The sequence below is a fragment of the Odocoileus virginianus genome, unplaced genomic scaffold (genome assembly GCF_023699985.2).
Source record: "Odocoileus virginianus isolate 20LAN1187 ecotype Illinois unplaced genomic scaffold, Ovbor_1.2 Unplaced_Contig_9, whole genome shotgun sequence".
Classification (NCBI taxonomy): Eukaryota; Metazoa; Chordata; class Mammalia; order Artiodactyla; family Cervidae; genus Odocoileus; species Odocoileus virginianus.
In genome coordinates this window covers 1905794-1929192 of record NW_027224326.1, presented here as the reverse complement: position 1 = coordinate 1929192, position 23399 = coordinate 1905794, and the positions used below count along the sequence as shown (strand labels likewise).

Below are 23399 nucleotides of genomic sequence, written 5' to 3'. Positions count from 1 at the left end.
CGACTTCTGGGTGTGTCCATGTTGCTGCAAATGGCATTATTTCATTCTCTTAATGGCTGAGTAATATTTCACAGTATGTATACTACATCTTCTAATGCAAGTGTAACTTTAAAGATGCTGCTGATTTCCCTCCTTCTGTAGGAAAAAAATCCCACTGCTTTGTATTCCTACCAGAAGTGTGTGAGTCTGTAGTCTCCCCCACAGCCTTGCCAGCAGTGTGTTGTCTCCTTTTGGATTTGCACCAGTCTGAAGTCAGAAGTGTGGTTGGCAGTTTTCTCTGTTCATGTCTTCTGTTGATTGTTTTTTCTCTTTTTTTTAACTGTAAAAATTATTTACATATTAAGTGTATTTTCATTGACTAAATAATTTGCAAGTGGATTGTGAAAGTGGATTGCAAGTTTCTTGTGAAAAGCTGTCTTTTTTACTTAGCTAATGGTATTTTTTGCTATTCTGAAGGTTTTGTTTTCATGAGGTGATTAGGATTTGAGATCACTTCCAATTTCTTGCAAGAGAAGAATGTAATATTTAGCTTTCCAGCCCCTGTGTGCCAGCAGGAAGTAGAGTAGATGTTGGAGACAGTTCATGGTGCTTGCCAAAGGGCATTTCCAGGAGGACAGTTCTGTGGCCAGAACAGTGGGCAGCAACAGGAAGGGACAGTGGTTCTCAACCTTGTTGATTAGAGCCCTGCAAGTTAGAATTTCCTGAAGGGATTATAGCTTCTCACAACTAGTTGTGTCATTAGTGAAGACTAGCAGATCTTGGCTCTGTGCCCTGTATTGCCCCAGTGACTTGTAACTGGGTCCAGTTGAACTGTGAGGGCCCTAGAGCAGATAACTGAGGCCCCTCTGGTTTTGACTGAAATTTCTTTTGTGTTCACATGATTGATAAGTGGTTATGATTTAGTCATATTGAGGATCCCTCATTTGTATTAATAAAAGTCAGGTTGCTTGCAAATGGATTGTGAAGTTGGTTGTTCACAGTTCCATGTGTATACACACTTGTATATGGTTCAAGCCTCTTTAGTGCATGAAGCTCTTAGCACTCTTACTCATCTTGCTAAGTAATGAGCTATGTGAGTAAACTCTAGAGTAAAACTGCCAGAAATAGCGTGAGTTTTCTGACTTCACTTTGGGCTTCTGTTTTTCCTTCTTCATTTAATTCCGTTTCTGTCAAGTGTTTTCAGTCACAGAAAGCTGTAGGCACTCGCCCATGGGCTGGAACGGCGTGTTTGTGGCCGTGGCCCCTCACAGCCCTGAGGAAGGGGCCTTGATGACGGCTTGCTGCGCGCCCACACTGCTGCTGGGCTCCTGACCTGAGTCTGGTAGGCGTGGCCAAGAAGGTAAGGGCAGGCAGGCCTCTGGGAGCCATGGTTCTAAAATCGCACTGTTCTTTATTTTTCTCCAGCTGGTTTCCCAGTGGGCTATGCAGCAGCAGCTCCTGCCTACTCCCCCAACATGTACCCTGGAGCGAATCCTACCTTCCAAGCAGGTATGCAAGCCCACATGTGCTGGGTGGTAAAAGTGTTTTGTTAATGTGACTGTGGGAGAATGTAAAGGGGATGAATTTCAAGAAGAGTGGTTATAGAATTGGAATTTGGGGTTTGTATTGATTTCTTGGTTCATAGGATTAGTCTTCTTGATAAGTACAATAAAAACTTAATTCTTATAGCACTTAAAGCCTTGTATATTGCATTTTGGATGTCCTTCCACAACACAGAACTTCATTCCAGTCATAGCTTGGTACAAGTAACTATTTGTGCCAGACTTTGTATGTATTTATGAAATAGTGTTGATTACTAGAAACTAAAGATCATCTTGCCATGTTAATGGGTAGAATTTCCATGTTACTAACATTTTTAGAGATAACTGATCTCTCTCTAGTACTTTAGCACTTTGATTATGGTTTTAAAAGAAAGTCTTATTTTCTGTGTAAGGTCCATAGGAATATTTTCAGGTTTTAGAAATCAGTACAGTTGAAAGTGGAATTTGTTTGAGTCTGGACCTTGTAAGGATAGTTTTTCTTAAATGGGACTTTCCTCTGTGAGCCTTCATTTTGCTGTTGGCGCATTCCAGACTTTATTCACCCAGAATGGACTTTATGATTCTGCTGCAACTGTGGTGGCCTACTCTCTGACCCAAAGGCTCAGCCTCATGAGTCTGGTGGGGTGCATCTTTGTCCCTTGGAACTGTGGCCTCACAGAGTTAACTTGACAGAAGAGGAGACAGCAGCAGTGTCCTTGTCCTGAGTTCTTGGTTTGATAGTCATAAGATTCTTCCTTCCTTCTGCCCATGTCTCCCACTCCAATCCCATTCTTACTGCCTTTGTTCGCCTTGTAGCTCACACCCAAAGAAAGACCGTCTTGGCTTGGTCTTTTTGCTTCCAAGCTTTCTCTCCTTGACTTCGTGTTCCTTGGCCTTAAACCTGAATAATGTTTGCAGTATGATTTCCTGTGATTCTTAAGACACAGTGAAGCCTAGAGTCTCCAACTTAAAATTCCTAGGTCTTTGCCACATTGACCTGTTCTTTCCAAAAAAATATTTTTGTTTTGTTTTTGCATGGCTTTTATTCGCAGTCTTTCTCTTACACCTGGACTAGAATACCTGCTACTTTGTGCCATCTTTTGGGATCTGTAAGGGAACATCCCTTCCCTGGGATAAAGCAGTATTTTTCCCTGTTACTATTCACTGTGTTCTTTAACAGCTAAATGGTGCTACTGTCTCCTTTTGTAAGACATATTTTGTTTAACTTTCTAAAAACCACGTCTGAAGGTATGACTCTCAGTAAGCTACATGTATTTAGAGGGTGCTCAATACGATGTATGGCATCCTTTCAGTTTCATGTGTCCACTCATTCCTCATCCCCAGAAGTTTTCTCCTGCCCCTGTGTGACCTTGCCTAGGCTCCAGGAAATAGCTCGTCTGTTTTCCCTCACTGCAGATCACTTGTAGTTAATCTAAAATTTTGTATAAGGGAATCATATAAAATGTATTTTGGAGGGTGCTGGCTTTCATTGACAATTTTTGACATCCACGTTGTAGTTTATATCAGTGGTTCATTTCTTACTATTGTTCTGTTGTACAGAAATACCACTAATTGCTTATTTGTTCTCCAGTTGATGAACGTTTGGATTGTTTGCAGTTTGGGGCTGTCACAAATGAAACTGCTATGAATATTTGTGTACATTCTTTATATGAACATGAACTCTTATTTCTCTTAGTAAGTGCTTCAGGCAGGCAGGTGTATGTTTAACTGTGTAACACTGCCAGCCTGCCTTCCAAAGGGGTTGTGATGTCGTATGTTGCCACCAGCAGTGGGGAGCGTGCAGATTCCCCTACGTCTTTGCCAGTACTTGGTAGTCATCCTGTTTCATTCCAGGCTTGCTGGTGAGTGTGTAGTGACATCTTAATGTAGTTTTAACTTGAACTTATCTGATGACTAATAATGTTAAACCTTGTTTCATGTGCCTGTTTGACTTTGGTTAAATGTGTACATCTTTTTCTGCCTGTCTGTTTTTTTTTTTTTTTTTTTTTGCCTGTCTGTTTTTAAGTTTGTTTTCTTATTGGGTTTGAGAGTTCTTTATCAGATATATGATTTGCAAATATTGTTTCATAGTCTGTGGCTCTTTTCAGTCTCAACATCATCTTTAAAAGAGAAGGAGGTTTAAAATTTAACTAAGTTCAGTTTATCATTTTGTTCTTTTATTGATCATGATTTTGGTATCGTTTCTAAGACATCTTTGCCTAACCCAACATCACAACAGTTTTCTTCTAGAAGTTTTACAGTTTTAGATTTTACTTTTAGATATATGACCCATTTTAGGCTAACATTTCTGTATGGTGGTAGGAATGAATTGAAGTTAGGTTTTGTATAAGTACTAGTTTTTCTGCTATATGTGATCATGCATGCAGACCTCCAGAAAGTGTCATTGTTCTAGAATTCTCCAGTGTAGCTCACTGTACTCATTTTCTCTGTGGTACAAGTTAATGTAAAAATGTACTAAAAGCTTCCAGTTTTTTCTTACTCTTTTACACAAAGAGCCTCAGGTTTATTTGAGGCTGGTCAGGCTGCTTTGCTTGGCCTGCAGAGGGAGTCTGGTGTGTAGGGGCTGGTGCTGCTGTCTGATTGCTTTCTCCTCATGCCAGCCTGCAGAGCAGCTGCCATTCCTCTTCTTTCTTGTGGGGAAGTGGGTCCTTTCTTGCCTCTTTTCCAAGACTGCTCTCAGGCTGTCCCTCTAACCCAGAAGCTGGGGCCTGCAGGTGGGAGTAGTGGGCCTGATGGGCAAGGTGGCTGCCGAGAGGACCTGCCTTGTTTGAGCGGGTGTCCCCTGCTGAGTACTGGATGGTTGTCAACTGCCACACTGCTGGCCCAGCATTGCTAGATCTTCAGATGGTTAGGAGATGCTGGGAATAAAGATGTATGTAAAATTTGCAAAAAAAAAAAAATGGTACTTTGAAAGTCCCAGCAGTGTCCCGTTGAGTACTTTTGCCACCTGACTGGAGTCTGGGCTACAACTATGTCCCTGCTTTTTCTGAGATCCTTTCAGTATTTTTATAACTTGAATTTTTAAATTTCCTTTTTTAGTGGGCCTTTTTTCTTATCTCTTGATTAAGTCAAAATTTGTCACTGTAAAAAAATAAAAATTTTTCTCTATTTCTGCTGCTTTCTCAATCTTCTGGTTCTCTCACCACCAGATTTTCAGAAAAAGCTGATGTGTAGCATATGGAGTGTGTATGTGTATGTGGCCTTTAAAGCACTTTTGCAGCCCTAACACTGTTTATATCTTAGTTCTTACAAGGGCGACATAGGGAGGGTTTAGAGAACCTTAACAATGAGAGATCATGTCTTTTGCTGAAAGATTCCATTGCTCAGAATCTGGAGATGAGGGTGATATTAATTGCATTCTCATGAACAAGCATAGTAGGCTGACTACATGTACATCCAGAGAGGAATGTCCATTTTTGGAATCAGAACAATATATTGGAAGGAGTTCAGGCTGTTGTGTTAGCAAGATGTGGCGCAAATCCTGACTGTGTCACTCCTGGGAAAGATGTTTAATTTTTGTCATTTATTTAATGCATCATTATATCTCCTCAGCTGTGTTATTTGTGGATTCCAGCAGCAAACACGTGATCTTACTCCCAAGGCACATTCAGGCACACATTCAGGATTCTTTTCTACTCCCATATACAGCCAGCAGTATCTGTAACTAACTTCATATAAGATGAAAACATTGCTAAAAGTGATGCAAAGGCTTCTGTGATTGCTTCCATGCATGGCTTGGTGGTGGATAAATTAGGGAAACCTGTTTGGAGGACAGTTTGGTAGTATAATAGAAAGAAGCTTAAAAGTGAGATCAGTATGCAAATAGTTATGTAAGTGCAGATCTATCTAGTAAAGTGATGGGTTGATTAAACTGTTGGTTTATTTCAGTGTTTAACTGGTCTTACTATTTGTTTGAGAGGAATATTCAATAAGTGGAAATGCTTTATGATATGCTGCTTTTTTTCTGTTTGAACTCAGATTTATGTCCATGAAGTAAGATCCCAGATTTGTTTAAAAATTAAGCTTCCCTTTGAACTTGTGGTTGATGTGGGGAAGGGATAGTTAGGGAGTTTGGATGGACATGTGCACATTGCTGTATTTAAAATGGATAGGGCTTCCCTGGTGACTCAGTGGTGGGGAATCCATCTGCCAGTGCAGGAGACATGGGTTCGATCCCTGATCTGGGAAGATCCCACATGCTGTGGAGCAACTAAGCCTGTGCACCACAGCTATTGAGCCTGTGCTCTGGAGCCTGGGAGCAGTAAATCCTGAGCCCGCATGTTGTAACTACCGAAGCCCAGGCGCCCTAGAGCCTGTGCTCTGCAGCAGGAGAAGCCCCTGCGGTGAGAAGCCTGCGCACTGCGACTGGAGAGGAGCCCCCATCCTCTCTGTTACTGTGACCATGTCAGTGTTGCTCACCACTGTGAGTGTGTGGCTGTTCTCTTCTGCCGTTGCTTTGTTCTTCCCTGGGCCTAGTGTCCTTTATTAGATTCTGTAACTACATAGTTAATTAAACCCTCAACTTCCGCCCAAGGGTGGAATCTCTTCGCAGCTTTTTAGGCCATGTGAGATGTTTGTGTTTTCCCCTCTCGGTGATGTCTTTTTGAAACCTTCTCTCATCTTCTGGCCTTTGTGCTCTGGGGCTTACCCTGGGTCCTCCTCCTCCTCCATCGTCGCAGGGAGTTCACACCTCTTCCCTTCCACTTGGTTCTTTGTCTACTTTTTTAGTTTATTCCTTGGTGTTAGTGGAGGATCTTTGTTCAGTAATCTCTCAAGAGAATATTGGAAAATCATAGTTTTGAGATTTTTCATGTCTGAAGACAATTTATTCTGCACTCACAGTTCATGGTTAGTATGTCTGGATATAGAATTCTAGGCTGACAGTTATTTCCCCTTAAAATTTTGGGAACATTGCTGAATTATTTGCCAGTTTTGTTGCTGCCATTGTGAATGTCATTATACTTTTTAAAAACTTTTATGTATGTATTGGCTGCACTAGGTCTTTGTTGCTGCGCACGGGCGTCGGGGGCTACTCTTCATTGTGGTGCACGGGGTCCTCATTTCCGTGGCTGCTCTTGTGAAGCACAGGCTGTAGGATGTGGCTTCAGCAGTTGCAGCGTATGGGCTCTGGGGCACAGGTTCAGTAGTTGTGGCACATAGGCTTAGTTGCTCTGCATGCATGTGGGATCTTCCTGGACCAGGGATTGAACCCCTGTCCCCTGCATTGGCAGGTGGATTCTTAACCACTGGACCACCAGGAAGACCCAGCATCTTTCTGATGCTTGGCTGACTGAGCTGGGCTTCTCTTTGGTGCTCTGTCTCTGGGTTCTGAGATTTCATGATGCTATGTTTGATGCAGATTTTTCCTCCCCACATGTTCTATATGTTTCTGAATTCCCATATTTCCTAAGTAAATGTCTTATTCTTGGAAAGTTAGTATATGAAATCTGTGTGGTATGCAGTACTTGAGGGGGAAATGATCTGTTTCCGAGTAAAAGGCTCTCTTAGAGTTCGCAGTCGGCGAGCCGTGGCCCTGTCTGTGCGTGAGTTCTGCCCAGAGAGAAAGTCGGCCTGTGGAAGTGTTTCCTGAGAGTGAGGAGGAACAAGGCTGTGATTAACGGGTTGTCGGTGTGGTATCCTTATGAATAGGAAAGGAGCATGTGGAAAGCTGTTACTGTTTTTGAAAGACCAAGCAATGAATGTATTTGGTTTTGTATTTTGAGTCATTGGCACATCTAAAAATTACTTCACAAAGGCTTTTCTGTTTTTGATATTAGGAGATGTATATGTGTTTATTTGTATTTTTTAATTTTAAGTTTGTAAGACTCCTGTTGAGGTTGTTTGTTGTGACACAATGAATCTAGTGCTATATAAAAGAAAAAGGAATGTGTCTACACACATTTGGTTTTTAATTGACTGAGAGACATGTTTGCATCCCTTGAAATTGATTTGTCTCCAGTGTTGGATAAAAAGTGATGTAATATTTGTGCCCATACGAAAAACCAAAATCAATTTCTAAGTTGAGGACATAGTTCACAGTTATAAGAATAAGCAGTAGGATAATATATATATGAGAAATCATTGTTACAATTAGTAGAAATAGTGGGTGATCGTTTTTCCAGTATACAGAGAAGCTGGAGAAACTCAGTGAACATGGATAAATGGACTGTCAGGGTTCTACAGTCAAACTTTAAAATCAGCTTTTAAAATTAAACATTCTACTCCGTCCATCCTGAAATGGGCCTTGTTTTTTCATGTGTTTTGAAGTAAGCTGTGGACATTGATACACTTTCCCCCATTTATTTCAGTGTGCATATTGTTTATATTTATTAACAGTTCTTTTAGGTTTTGATTTTAGGTGAAATTTACACATATGAGATGTGCACATTTTAAGTACACTGTTAGTCATCTTTTATCTTCAGTAAAATGTACATATGAGGCAGATGTTAAAAAGGACACTTCAGGTGATTAAGAGACCTCAGTCCAGCTGGATGGACCTCTGCCACAGTAGGCCTCTAGCCTCTCTTAAAAAAAACAGCTTGACATCTTATGTTGGCCTATCGTTGACTGTGGTAAATAAAGGACTTCACCTTTTTTCAGTGGGTGTGGTGGGGCGAAGGAGTGCTTCTGAGTCAGAGGCTCAGACTCTGGAGGGGTGTGCACTTAGATCTTCCAAACTTTGCTTTATACTGTGTCCTTGAGGCTTGTTTAGGTGAACAGCTTCCTTTTCCTCTTCAGTCCAAGCTTCAGGCTCTTGCTGAAGTTAGCATAGTGACAGAATGGACATGGACTTTCTTATTAGGAATGTTGAACTTTGACTGTTCAATGTTGAATATTGAATGGTTTTTAGAGGCTCTTTTCTCCTGATTGTTCTTTCAGGTCATGGACGTGTTGCTTGTGCGTTTTCACTTACTCATACAGTTTCTCCGTTTTCTGTTCTTTTTATGAAATAGTTCATCCTATAGAGCTGTGCCTTTCTATAGAACATTGGCTGTATGTATTGACCATTGACATATTTTACCTTTATTTGCTTTTGTAGTTAATCAGATCAGATTGCTAAAGACCATGCTGTCCTAAATTAATGGCCTTCTTAAAGGCTCAGCGAGCTTTCGTGTTCATTTCTTGGTAGTGGTGGACCTCTGCTCACTTCCTTCCTTGTCCCTTTAGCTCCTGCATGACCGTTGTTTCCTGGGACGTTTTCTTAGATCCTCTCTGAGCTCTGTGCCACAATCCGAAGGCATTATTTTTTTCACTTTATGTTCCTACAAAACATTTTCAAATATGCAGAATAATTGGGTGAACAGTATAGTGAATCCGTAATATCCAGCACTGAGATTCATCAGTTAACCATTTTGCCACGTATGCTTTATCTACCGTATGAAAGAGAGAGAGCGTGTGTGTTCTGAACAAGATCAGAGTTAGTCTTCCAGGCTTTTGTCCTTCGGTATGGCCCTTAACATAATGAAGACGTTCCACTGCATGACCACAATAGTTATCATACTTAGACGCTGTAATTGTCTCAGTTATTTGATAGCTCATCTTTAAATTTGCCCAGTTGTGCCAAAAATTAAAAAAAAAAATTGGAAACAAGATCTATTCAGAATTTACATGTTGAATTTGTTTAAAAAGTTGAATTCATTATGTCTCATCTGTTTTAATCCATAAGTTTATATCACCTTTGTAAAACACTTTGAAAAGCCTTTTATTGTGAAAATTTTCTAATAACAAAAATACATAAGTACACAGTAGTATGATCCGCTTACCCACACCGTAACCTCAGCAGTTACAATATACCCAAGTACACAACAGTATGGGGTCCACCTACCCATTCCCTGGCCTTAGCAGTTAATAGCTTCTAGGTGTTTTTTTTCATTTGTATTCCCATCAGTTTCCCCTATCTTATTTGAAGCCAGTCTCAAGATATCATAGTTGTCAGTTTTACAATATTATCTTTAAATGATGAGTTTAAAATATGTATCACCACACCCAGAAAAATAACAGTAATTTGTTGAATAGTATCAAATACTACAATCAGTATTTATATTTCCAGTTGTTACATCTATGTCATGGATATTTTTTAATTGTACAGTGAAGAAAGGGCACCTTGCTGGTTCTTTTCAACCTATGAAAACTGGCTAGCCCCAGAGGTTCTGAATGTGATTTTCAAGTTTGAAGCCTTAGCACTTGTTCTCTAAATATGCAATTCTGTGACTATTTTGATTGTCTGACATTTTTATAAAAAACTGGTATCCTTTTGGTCAGATAGAAGTTTAGTGACTCCTGTGAAAGTGAAGTCGCTCAGTTGTGTCCGACTCTTCGATCCCATGGACAGTAGCCTACACCAGGCTCCTCCATCCATGGGATTTTTTAGGCAAGAGTACTGGAGCGGGTTGCCATTTCCTTCTCCAGGGCATCTTCCTGACCCAGGGACCGAACCCAGGTCTCCCGCTTTTTAGACTCCTGTGAGGGTCTCTTAGTTCAGGCCGTTGGGACCACGTTTGGCAGTGTTCTGTGAGTTACTAACCCAAGGATGTTGCTGCTGCATGGTTTTGAGAAATGGGAAGAGGAAGCTGCCCAGACTGACTTTGCCTTCATTCACAGCCTTCCCCTCTTGAGAGCGCTTGCGCCTGCTTTTGCCTGCCGTGTCAGTGCGACTCTGTCAGTGCGCTCTTTCCCTGAAGGCAGTGCCTTGTCCAGAGGGCTGGGCCTGCTCTGACCTCCTCTGATGGGTCCTCTTGGCCCTGAGCGTGGCGTCTGGTGTTGGTGAATAGCCACTCTGCCGTGATACAGTGCTTCCATCTGTGACTGGTCGCAAACGCATCCACCAGGCGCCGCTGTCTCATTTCCTTCTCTGATTAGGAGCTGTTACTGAGCCGTCTTCTGGGAGTGTCAGTGCATGGTTGCATGGTTAGAAGTTGGTGCCTTTTGTAATTACCGTTTTCTTCATAATTAAAGAAAAATGTTTTGCTGCCTTATTGCGGTATAATTGATGTACAGTTAAGTACACATATTTAAAGCTTCAGTGTGATGGATTTTTATATGTATATACTTGTGAAACCATCACTTTCCTTTTTTCTCTCTCTTAAATGCTGCTAGGTGAGTAGCTAGAGAGAGGGACTTAACTGCTCTTGTCTTTAAAATTGCTTTTCCAAATCCTAAAAGTCTGTTTATTCTCCTCTCTTTTAACCCAGAATTGGTATTAAAGCTTGATGTCTTCAAATTTTGGCATTGTTTTTACTTATATCATATTTAATGAATTTCAAAGTACTGGGTTAGCCAAAAAGTTTTTTTTTTTTTCCTCTTTCCACATAAGGTAAGTTCTAGGAGCACTTAGTTGTCTTTAACTTCATTCAAAACAATTTTGTTAGATTGTATTGTGACAGCTGTCATATCAGCATGCATTTTTAAAAAGCTTATCAAAATTGGTGAATTTTTCTGTAGCCATTTTAATATTGAAGATGGTGGGAAAAAAAGCAACATTTTTGGCATATCATGCTTCATTATTTCAAGAAAGGTAAAAACGCAACTGAAGTGCAAAAAAAGACTTGTGCAGTATATGGTAAAGGTGCTGTGACTGATCGAATGTGTCAGAAGTAGTTTGTGAAATTTCAGGGTAGTTTCTCGGTGGACAGTGCTCCATGGCCAGGTCTAACAGTGGAAGTTGATAGCAGTCATATTGAGACATTGAGAACAATGAACATTATACTACTCAGGAGACAGCCAATATATCTGAATCAAGCATTGACAATCATTTGCACCAGCTTGGTTTTGTTCATCTCTTTGATGTTTGGGTCCTGCATAAGATAAAAAACCTCTTGACTGTATTTCCACATGTGATTCTCTACTTAAACATAGTGAAAACATTCAGTCTTTTGTTTTAAAAACAATTGTGATGGGCGATAAAAAGTGGATACTGTACAATAATGTGGAACAGAAGAGATTGTGGGGCAAGTAAAATGAACCACCACCAACCACACCAAAGGCCGGTCTTCATCCAAAGAAGGTGATGTTGTGTATGGTGGGACTGGAAGGGAGTCCTCTGTTATGGACTCCTTTTGGAAAACCAAACAATTCCAACACATACTACTCCTAGCTAGACCAGCTGAAAGCAGCACTTGACAAAAAGTGTCCAGAACGAGGCAACAGAAAATGCATGGTCTTCCATCAGGATAATGCAAGACCACACGTTTCTCTGATGACCAGGTAAAAATTGTTACAGCTTGACTGGGAAGTGCTGACTCATCCACCAGATTGACCAGGCATTACGCCTTTGGATTTCCATTTATTTTGGTCTTTACAAAATTCTCTTACTGGAAAAAAGTTCAATTCCCTGGAAGACTGTAAAAGGTACCTGGGACAGTTCTTTGCTGAGAAAGGTAAAAAGCTTTGGGAAAATGGAATTATGAAGTTGCCTGAAAAATAGCAGAAGGTAGTAGAACAGAATAGTGGCTATATTCTAGTGAATGAGAAATGGTTTCCCAGACTTTTTTGAAAGCAGTGTTCTTGAGGTATAATTTGCAGATGAGCCATCCTTAAAAGCGCAGAGTTTGGTGTGTTTAGACACGTGTACAGATTGTACACAGAAGTGTGACACCACCGCACTTGAGTGACTGTTCCCATGGAAGCTGCCCTCATGCCCTCTGACCCCTGGGTACCATTCACTGGTTTTCTGTGTGGATTATGTTGGTCTTTCTTGGAGTTTCATGTCATGTGTCACTTTGTCTGACTTCTTTTGCTTATTTTCTTTTTTTGAGATCTATCCCATGTAATTAATATGTGTACCAGCACTTCTACCCTCTTGGTTGTTGAGTAGTATTTCGTTGTTTGGTTGTACCACAGTTTGCTGATGGGCTTCAGTTCAGTTCAGTCGCTTAGTCGTGTCCAACTCTTTGTGACTCATGGGGACTGCAGCACGCCAGGCTTCCCTGTCCATCATCAGCCCCTGAAGCTTGCTCAGATTCATGTCCATTGAGTCGGTGATACCATCCAACCATCTCGTCCTCTGTTGTCCCCTTCTCCTCCTGCCTGCAATCTTTTCCAGTGAGTCAGTTCTTCGCATCAAGTGGCCAAAGTATTGGAGCTTTAGCTTCAGCATCAGTCCTTCCAATGAATATTCAGGACTGATTTCCTTTAGGATGGACTGGTTAGATCTTGCAGTCCAAGGGACTCTCAAGAGGCTTCTCCAGCACCACAATTCAAAGCATCAATTCTTCAATGCTCAGCCTTCTTTATGGTCCAATTCTCACATCCATACATGACTACTGGAAAAACCACAGCTTTGACTAGATGGACCTTTGTTGGCAAAGTAATGTCTCTGCTTTTTAATATGCTGTCTAGGTTGGTCATAACTTTTCTTCCAAGGAGCAAGTGTCTTTTAATTTCATGGCTGCAGTCACCATCTGCAGTGATTTTGGAGCCCCCCAAAATAAAGTCTGTCACTGTTTCCCCATCTATTTGCCATGAAGTGATGGGACCAGATGCCTTGATCTTAGTTCTCTGAATGTTGAGTTTTAAGCCAACTTTTCCATTCTCTTTCACTTTCATCAAGAGGCTCTTTAGTTCTTTTTTGCTATCTGGTGTCATCTGTATTCCTGAAGTTATTGATATTTTTCCCGGCAATCTTGATTCCAGCTTGTGTTTCATCCAGTCCAGCATTTCTCATGATGTACTCTGTATATAAGTTAAATAAGCAGGGTGACAATATATATAGCCTTGACATACTCCTTTCTGATTTGTAACCATTCCTTTTGTTCCATGTCCAGTTCTAACTATTGCTTCTTGTCCTGCATACAGATTTCTCAGGAGGCAGGTCAGGTGGTCTGGTATTTCCATCTCTAAGAATTTTCCACAGCTTGTTGTGATCCACACAGTCAAAGGCTTTGGCATAGTCAATAAAGCAGAAGTAGATGTTTTCCTGGAACTCTTTTGCTTTTTTGATGATCCAGAGGATGTTGGCAATTTAATCTCTGGTTCCTCTGCCTTTTCTAAATCCAGCTCCAACATCTGAAAGTTCACGGTTCACATACTGTTGAAGCCTGACTTGGAGAATTTTGAGTATTACTTTGCTAGTATGTGAGATGAGTGCATTTGTGTGGTAGTTTGGGCAGTCTTTGGCATTGCCTTTCTTTGGGATTGGAATGAAAACTGACCTTTTCCAGTCCTGTGGCCACTGCTGAGTTTCCCAAATTTGCTGGCATATTGAGTGCAGCACTTTCACAGCATCATCTTTCAGGATTTGAAATAACACTCAACTGGAATTCCATCACCTCCACTAGCTTTTTTGGGCTTAGTCTGTATGAATAAATTTGCTGTGAATGTAAAAGCTCAGAGACCCTTTCTTACCTTCCCTGGAGAAAACTGCTCTCTGTTGGGATGGGGAGTTAGGAAGGGGAGCCAGGCGGCTTACAGCTTACCAGGTAGATTCTCAACCAGTCTTCCAGATTGTGGTCCTTCCTCACTTCCTGGAAACAGGTGCTGACAGTTCCTAGGTCTGGTGTGTGTGTGTGCTTGGTCGCTCAGGTGTGTCTGACTCTTTGCCACCCCATGGACTGTAGCCCACCAGGCTCCTCTGTCCATGGGATTCTCCAGACAAGAACACTGTGTGGGCTGCCCTGCCCTCCTCCAGGGGGTTTCGGTCTTGGGGAGGGGCTTTTCTGTTGTCAGGCTGCTGCTTGACCCTCTTCACTGCTGGCTAAAAGTGTAGCTTTTCTGAGTTTGCTAAGTCATTTTCCATTTCTGCTTCTTAAAGGTTCTAAGATTTTTAGATTCCAAAATGTCTTTTCTTCCCTTCTTATCTTCATGGCTTTATGTCTTTTTATTTATTAATCTGCTTTATTGTAATTTTGGGTGGGGACAAAGGCAAGTGTATGTGTTCAACTGCTACCTTAGACCCAGGAGTCTTTACCATAAAACCCTACTGTTTGACAAGTTTTTCCTTTTATTTCTGCTGCAATTAACAACACTGGGGATGAGCATGCTTACCATTGAGACTTTGTTTAAATCTATGCTTATTTCTTTTTAAATTTGAAATAATTCACCATTTTTAAAGGTTATATTCCATTTCTAGTTACTGTAAAATATTGGCTGTATTCCCTGTGTGTCCTTGTAGATTACTTTATACACAATAGCTCATACCTCTGAAGTCCCCTTCTGCTATGCTGTCCCCTCCTCTCTCCTCCCCAGTGAGCCACTGGTGCTGTATCTGTGAGTCTGGTTTATCAGTTATATTCACTAATTTGTATTTTTTAAGATTCCACATATAAGTGATATCATGCAGTTTGTCTAAACATAATACCCTCCAAGTCCATCCGTGCTGTTGCAAACGACAAAATTTTATCCTTTTTTTAATGTTTGAGTAATACTTCATTGTGTGCTTGCATATGTGTGTGTGTGTGCATTTAATACATCTTCATCTGTTGATGGACACTTAGATTGCTTTCATATCTTGACAGTTGTAAATAATGCTGCTATGAACATTGGGGTCCATGTATCTTTTCAAATTAGTGTTTTCATTTTCTTTGGCACAATACCGAACAGTGAAATCATTGGTTTATTTGGTGGTTCTGTTTTTAGTTTTTTTTTTTTTTAAATAAAAAGTTTTATTGGAGAAAAATAGAACCACCACGTACACAGGGAAAAGAGCACAAAAATTCAACTGATACAGAACTGAAAGTCACAACTACCCAATGTTGTTTGCGATTACTTTTCAATTTCTTAAACAGCTTCACTCAATTTTTTAAATAGCCTTGCCAATTTTCAGCTGAAATAGAATCAAGTTTTCAAAAAATTAAGAGCCTCAGCGAAGGAACCAGCTTTTAAGATAACAAAGGTGACACCAAGAGTCTCCTAATAGGACCAATTCTACCGAAAAATTCCTGAAGCACATAACTACTGAGTCTGGTAGAACAGTAGCTCAGAGACCATCAGGGATTAGTTAGAACACTGACTCAGACGGTCCAGTATGCAGAGAGGGCAAACAAAAAAGCTGCATTTCCCTGTCAGATGAGTTCACGTAAGAAAACCAAGGAGGTGCTAAGAAAATACAGGCAATGGCTGCTCAAAATAATTAAGAAGGCATTCTAAATACCACATATTATTAGACAACAGTGTGTAAAGTGATGCAATTAGAAAACAGGCAACTTAAGAAAAATATGGTCACAGGTCTTTGAGAACTCAAGAAAACAATCAATAGCAAACACAAGAGCTGAAAGTCTTCTCAGCTGAGGGTTGAAAGTGAAAGTGAAGTCTCTCAGTCATATCTGACTCTTTGCAACCCCGTGGACTGTAGCCCACCAGGCTCCTCCGTCCATGGGATTCTCCAGGCAAGAATACTGGAGTGGGTTGCCATTTCCTTCTCCATGTTTTTAGTTTTTTAAGACACTTCCATTCTGTTTTCCTAGGGGCTGCACCAGTTTTCATTCTTACCAGCTATGTACAAGGATTCCCTTTCCTCCGTATCTTCACCAACATTTGTTATTTACGTTCTTAAATTATTAGTAGCCATTTTCACAGGTGTGAGGCAGTACCTCATTGCGGTTTTGATTGGCATTTCCCTGGACAGAGGAGCCTCTCGGGCTATAGTCCATGGGGGCTCAGAGTCTGACACAACTTAGCGATCGAACAACAATGACAGTTGTGGTTATAGGTGGCTCAGTGGTAAACATTCTGCCTGCCAAGCAGGAGACCTGGGTTTGATCCCTGAGTTGGGAAGATCCCTTGGAGAAGGGAATGGCAACCCACTCCAGTATTCTTGCCTGGGAAATTCCATGGGCAGAGAAGCCTGGAGGGCTACAGTCCATGGGGTCGCAAAGAGTCGGACTCGACTGAGTGACTGAATATCAACAGTGACAGCAGAGACTTGCTGTGTTGAGCGTCTTTTCATGTGCTTCCTTCTTTAAGCAAATTTCTAGAAACAGATGGTGGGCCTAAAAGACACACATACTTTTAATGCCAAATTGTGCTCCAGGAATGGCATGCTAATACATATTCCGACAAGATGGGTGTTTCTTTCCTGTTCTTTGTGAATATATACTCACTAAATGTTCTCCTTTGCCTCCATCCCACCCCATCACACATCCTTGCACATCAAGTTTAAGAAATGCAGCCAGATTGTAGTGGAGGTGTCCAGTATGACTGTGTGTCCAACACGGAGGTGTCCAGTGTGTCTGCTGCTTGCCGCACACCTGCTCCCTCCCTGCGTCAGGTCATGCGTGGGTCTGAATCAAGGCTTTGGCCTTTTGTTTCAGGTTACAGTCCTGGCACACCTTACAAAGTGTCCTGTTCCCCCACCAGCGGGGCAGTGCCGCCGTACTCCTCCTCCCCCAACCCTTACCAGACTGCCGTGTACCCCGTGCGAAGTGCCTACCCCCAGCAGAGCCCGTATGCACAGGTAGGCCTGGGGTGCGCTGTGGGCGTCACGAGCGGTCTGCTGGTCACTGTGTGTGGGGATGGATTGGCTCCTCGGGGCTCCGACCCGGAGTGTGGACCCTGTGACATTTGTCTCTCTTCTTTCCCCAGCAAGGCACGTACTACACCCAGCCCCTGTATGCAGCGCCCCCTCACGTCATCCACCACACGACAGTGGTGCAGCCCAACGGCATGCCAGCAACGGTGTACCCTGCTCCCATCCCTCCGCCAAGAGGCAACGGGGTCACCATGGGCATGGTGGCGGGGACCACTATGGCCATGTCAGCGGGTGAGTCCTTGGCCCCGGGGTGCCTTCTCGGCAATGGCCTGAGGGCTGGGGGAAGGAGAGTTCATCAGAACTCTGACCCGTGGCTTTGACTTTTCATTGCTAGAGTTGTGTGAAAGGACATCTAATCCTTTGGGAGGAAATGGCATGTTATCTTTTTCTTTACTTCCTCTCCTTTTTTTCCCTTCTCCTTCAGTTGAGTTTGAGTGTGGGGTTTAGAACCATGAGCCAAGTATCTTTTCCATAGACATGACTGGGTAGCCCTCTCCAGATTTGATGAACCTGAGGTACCTGGCTGTAGGGACAAGGAGTGGCCAGATCCCTGTGGTGAGCACGTTAAAGCTTGAGCAGAAGGGGGCGTATTCTGTGATCCGGGGGGCTGACCGTCTTGGTCCTTCCCTTTGGTGTGGGCTACCAGTGGAGGCCAGGTTGTCTTAATGGGGATGTTCTCATGAGTTGCAGAAAGCCAGTCTTGTGTTCACAGAACTGAGAGCTGCTTATAGAAATCCTTTGGTATACATGTAGACTATTTCCAAGGCTTCTTCTAGGTCAGGAAAATAAACCAAAGAGAAGAGATCCATGGCTTGGACCGACCCATCTCCCTGGAACCTTGGCGCATTTGAGGGCTTGGTTAAATGTCTAGGAGTGAGGTCACCTCCTGTGGGAATGTAAGTTACCTGTGCAGGGGGGCCAGGTTCACACAGTGGACTGGATTGCCCATGGCTGCAATTTTTAAAGAAATACATGGTTTCCTCTTTGTTTTGTAGACTTTACTTGAGCATAAGGAAAATGTCAGAGAGGAAGGTGGTTCGGGATACACCGTGTGTTTCTGCTCAGAGTCTCTTATTTTATTTGGTTTTCCCACACTTACCCCAGAGGCCAAGGAGAGTCTGGCACAGATAGAAACTAAGTGTTTGAGGCACATGGAGGGAGGGTTGGCAGGCCCTGGTGTGGGTGCATGCAGGGAGCAGGGGGCTGAGCAGCTGCCGGGTGAGGCTGTGAGGTTTCAGGTGGTGCTTGGCTATAAGTGGACACAGATAGCTGCTGAGTTTTCTCTATTTATAGGGAAAATAAGCTTAGCTTAAGGTACTCAGAAGCTTGCACAGTTGGGAAATCTCGCTGCTTCCCTCCCTTCTTCCCAGTTGTTTATTACCATGTTAACCATTTCTAAGTATAGAGGTCGGTGCTGTTATCACACTGTTGTGTCACATCTCTGGAGCTTTTCATCTTGCAGAACTGAAGCTCTATAAATCAAACACCTCTCCCTTTCCTCTGTTTCAGACCCTGGCAACCACCATTCTCCTTTTTGTACCATCCATCTGACTCCACTAGGGACCTCATATAAGTGGACTCAGGCAGTGTTTGTCTTTTGTGACTGGTTTATTTCACTGAGCATAATGTCCTCAAGGTTCATCCATATTGTAGGATGTGACAAATCTCCTTCCTTTTTAAGACTAAATAATATTTTTGTTTTGTTTTTATCATCTCATCTACAGAAATAATTCAGTATATTTGTGTGAAGGGGAGGCACAGAGGCTTCTGCAAATGTGCCGTCAGTGTGAGCTTGCTGTTTATACAGCCTTGACTTGTGTATGATCAGGATTTCTGAGAGCGCTGTGGGTCACGGCCATCCCCCTTCCTGTCTGCCTCTCTCCTTGCCACGAGGGTTGGGCAGGAGCGCTCTTTGTTGGGGGTACTGGGGCGAGGGGAGTGCTGCCCTCCACTGAGATGCTTGCTCTTCCCTCTAGGTACCCTGCTGACTGCCCACTCCCCAACTCCTGTTGCTCCCCACCCTGTCACTGTGCCCACGTATCGGGCCCCAGGAACGCCCACCTACAGCTATGTGCCCCCTCAGTGGTGATCACCCTGCAAACGTAAGTGACCAATGAAGCCCAGGCCTAGCTTTGTGACTAAAGTGCATTCTTTTAAAGTGGAGAATGGGAGATCTATGACAATTTAAGCAGTGATAAGGAAAATGATACCTGATGATTCGAAGGCAATGCCACATTTAAGTTTTCGTCTTTATTGGGACTCTACAAAGGAAGGAAGAGGAAACCATTTGAGTCCTTGCTATGACCCCTGCACTATGTTCCTTCCCTGGGTTGTGCTCTAGTCTCCCGCCCGCCTCCTGTAGGAAGTAGGATCCCAGCTGTAATTGGGAGTTCTCAGAAGCCGGGCACAGTCACCTCCTTTGCTGCTGCCCGTTCCTGTCTTAGTGGATTCCTCCTCCTCCAGTGGAAGCAGCTCCTTTTCAGAGCAGTGGCGCTGGAGGAGCTGTGTGTGACTGTGTGTCCGTCTTTCTCCCCGCCCTCAGGTTTGTGGATGGAGCTGTGAGGTCACATCATGGAGGTTCCACAGCTGGTGCTGCAGGCCTTGTGCCTCCAACCAGGACTTTCTTCATAATGCTCTCGACACTTAGCTAAACGCTGCTGCAGCCAGCCTAGCAGGTCCCAGCGCCCTCAGTCTCCAGCTGGCTCTCTGGGTTCGTCTTACAGCAAACCCTGTTTGGTGGGCTGACAGGCAACTTTTTAGCTAACTGTAATGATAAAAGGGAGTATTAATCTATTCTGAATCATATGTAGTTGAATGCATGTTAAAAAACAAAACACAAAAACAAAGCTTGCTCAATCTACCTGCAGTGACTGATGCAGAACCATCATATGCAAAATCCAAAGGAATGGAAAAGTATTCTACAACTTGTATCACTAATGCACTGTTGTAATGTATGCAAAGTCTTAAAGTTATAAGTGTTAAAGTGAATTTCTTCATAGAGCATCTGAGATCTCTTCGATGATTCTTCAGCCTTTTGGGGTTGATGTGGGTTGCCAGTTGGATACGTGGACTTCGACTTTCCAGCCATCTGTTCCTTTCATGTTGACCACAGTGAGAGAGAGTTGCGGACACGGGGAGAGTGTGGGAGGCCCAACACTGCTTGGGGTGCAGTCAGGTGAATGGCTTTCTTTCCATTTAGGCTTGTGGGGTCTGTGTGATGTGGATGTTCTTAGGGATTACCATGAAAGATTAGAGTAGGGTGCCAGTACAGTTAGGTGATATAACAGCAAAACAGTTTTCTCTAAATGCTATCTGAATTTTTGTTACAAATCACTTACAGATGGATACGATGTTTTCTATATCTTTATTGGAAAAGTCCTATGTAGAGCTTAAATTATTTTCCTGGGATGGAAGATTTGTGAAAGAGAAACAGCCACAGTTGGAGGAGGTATTGGCCTCTCCTTTATTTAGCTTAGGTAAAGTTACTCCTATTTTTTTTTTCCCCTGAGAAATGTTTTAGTAACCTGAAAACGTATGTAGGAATTGCTGTTCTCCCTCCCACAAAGAAGGGCAAAGATATCAACTGTGTGTTACGAAGAAAGCTGTACATTTAAGAACTATTAAAAGGGAACAACAGTTTGATACTGATGGTTTCTTGTAGAGAGGCAGGGCTGTAGCTGTCTTCGGGCCCCCCACTTGATGGGGACTTGTCCTGAGACCATTTGGAGGGGATTGTGGAGGTGGGTACGGGAGGTGTGAGGGGAGTGACTGTGGCCTGTCATCTGAGAGCCCCTTCGACTGTCTCTTCCTGTGGCTGAGGATACTTGGCACAAAGCAAGTGTGGACAGCAAAGGGCCAGGCAACACTGAAATGTGTTTGCCAGTCAGAATAGGTTTGCCTGTTATTACAGAAAGGATTTTGTGTTTAAAGTCTGAATATTGTACATAAGAAGCCAAGAGGATTTTTTTTTTTTTTGCTTAAATGTGCCCAACCTGTATTGATGGTTGTGTGTGTCTGCCCTCAGATGGAGTCAGAGTGGGTGGGGGTGGCGAGGCTCTGTTGCCTTTCAGCAGCCTGCCGGGGGTGGGGGTGCCCCTGTCCCACCCCGCCGTCGTCTGGAGTGCTGTGGGGCTTGGCTGGGAGGGGACCTTAACTCTCACGGCTCTGGCAGCTGGTCAGGGCTCTGGCACTGGGCTGGCATTCAGCCCTGGTTGGTGAGTGGGACAGCTGACTGCCCAGCCTTTGGTAACCATATTTTGTGTAGTAAGTATTCATCATTTTCTTTTTCACGTTTTATTTTATAAAAAGTTTAGGAATATTTTTGCATGGATCATTGTAAACAGAAGATTTATTTCTACTGTCTGTAACATAGTATGTTTACTGATAAGTACTTTAAATTGGAGAGCACTTAACCCACCTTTGTGTGTGTGTGTGTGTCTGTGTGTGCAGCAGTTATTTACCCCAGCACACCATGTCCACTTCAACTCTTTGTTGGTTTTTCTCTCTGTTTAGTGGGTGTTGGTAATGTTCTCATGGCTCCGGGGCAGAACTGATCCAGTAGCAGAGAAGTGGGTCTCCCCAGTTTAGTGTAGTAAGTGAGTTTTGTATAACTTTTTAAAAGTCCCAGTCTCTCTCTCTCTCTCACACACACAACACACACTCTGCCTGTAAGGGTTGGAGTCACTTGAATTCAGGAGGAAGTCGCGAGGAGTTACGCAGGCTGTTTCTTCAGGATTGTCTGAGACACACAGGGTGAGTGTTTTCATGAACACGGAATTAAGTGGTGTTTGTAAGAGAAAAAAAAGTGGGTTGTGTTTTCTCCCCATTTACATCAGTTTATAAATAGTTTGCCCCCTTTAATTTCTAAAAAATCTTACTTCCCTTTTGTGACGTTGAGCTGGGAAACTTCATCAAATACTTCTGCATTATGGAATACCTATGTGTGGAAATCTTTTCAATTTTGAAACTATCAGGGCATCAGTTATCAAATATGAAAGGTAGAGCGTGTCTAGCAGGTGAGAATCTGGACATAATGAATAGTAACAAAACTATCATATGTTGTAATTTTAGCAGCATTTAGTTCCAGTAAAATTAAGGAATAGAGCTTCTGTTATAAAATGCATAATTTGATATCCTAAGCACAATAGTAGAATATTGAGAGAAATTTTGCATTTTTTGTATGTGACATTCTTAATTTGAGAGTCTTTCAGCTAAATTACAGTTATTTTAGAAATTGAGACAGGCGAGTAAAGGAATTAATTCTGTAAACAGATACCATCATGGGTATTTTTAAAAAATTTTGTCCTACAGCCCTTCTCTAAGGTTAAGGAGATATATTTCTCTTGTTTGGATCTGGGCCGGGTGACTGAACGTTTTCCGATGAGTGATGGTCCCATCAGCTTGCTCTCTCTGAGTGCAGCCAGCATCAGGGCCAGGGCCACTCATGGTAACAAGCACAGAGGCGCTTCAGGATCTTCCATGTTCTCTGAACATTTTTGTTGGTTTGGTTACTAGGCCTCCCAGTTACATCACGTGACTGTTTCTTGAGCGCTATGCAAATGTAGTGTTTATAGGAGCCAAGGGTGGTCCTGAGCCTCGGGCTGGGAACCTGGTTGGTGTGTGCCCCCCTCCCAGACTGGGATCGCAGTGCCTCTCCCTCTGTTGGCGTTGGCACTTCACACACAGGAAGAGGATCTGGGGGCTTGGGGTGTGCCCGTCCCGCAGTGCTGTCCTGCCAGAGGGTGGTGAGAGCATAGCTGACCCTGGATGCATCCATGTTGGGGCCTGCTGTTTAAGAAGGAGACCCAGACTTCTTCACCTGAACTTGGCAGACATATGGAAACAGTATTACTGTGACCAGTTGGGCCACCTTCTCCCTATCTGGCAGCTAACGGCTTGACGCCCCAGTTCTTGCCAGCCTGAGCATCTCCCAGACAGGACAGGACACCTGTCTGACATCCTCTGGCCATGCAAGGGCAGGCTTAAGGATGTGGGGCTTGAGGCGGGGATAGCTTCTGGTTCTCCTCTTGGTGCTTTCTAAGGAGGGGGTGTGTCTTTAGAGGGGAATGGTTGGCATAGGGGAACGGCAGCCGGCGTGACTCCCTCTCTACATTTCAAATGTTGGCATGTTGTTTTCTCCTGACCTGTTTAATACTCAGCCTGAGCTTTCTGAAAGGAGCCTGCAGGTGACAGGCTGCAGAGGAGGGTCTGATCTTTTTCAGGTAGAAAGTTGCAGAGTTGATGTTGCAGAGATTTGTCTCTTTCCCTACCCTATTGACTTGAAGAACAGAAAACCTCTGCTGTAGTCTTACCTGAATCCCCAGGACCAACCTCCAGTCACTTGGGACAGAGACGCCACAGTCTGGCACCCCTGTGCAGGGAAGCTGCAGTGAGCA

The 23399-nt window shown here is 43.1% G+C and overlaps 1 protein-coding gene across 2 annotated transcripts in view; it reads left to right on the top strand.

Annotated features, from left to right (window-relative positions):
* FAM168B (family with sequence similarity 168 member B) overlaps positions 1 to 19583 on the top strand; it is a 35493-nt gene extending 15910 nt beyond the window's left edge. For both annotated transcript variants that reach the window (XM_020904390.2, XM_070463911.1), the window contains exons 3-7: positions 1405 to 1488; positions 16787 to 16929; positions 17058 to 17235; positions 18981 to 19106; positions 19547 to 19583. In XM_020904390.2, the coding sequence (XP_020760049.1) occupies positions 1405 to 1488; positions 16787 to 16929; positions 17058 to 17235; positions 18981 to 19093 (518 nt within the window). In that variant the 3' untranslated portion in view covers positions 19094 to 19106; positions 19547 to 19583. The remainder of the gene's footprint in view (positions 1 to 1404; positions 1489 to 16786; positions 16930 to 17057; positions 17236 to 18980; positions 19107 to 19546) is intronic.
* The last annotated feature ends 3816 nt before the right edge of the window (positions 19584 to 23399 follow it).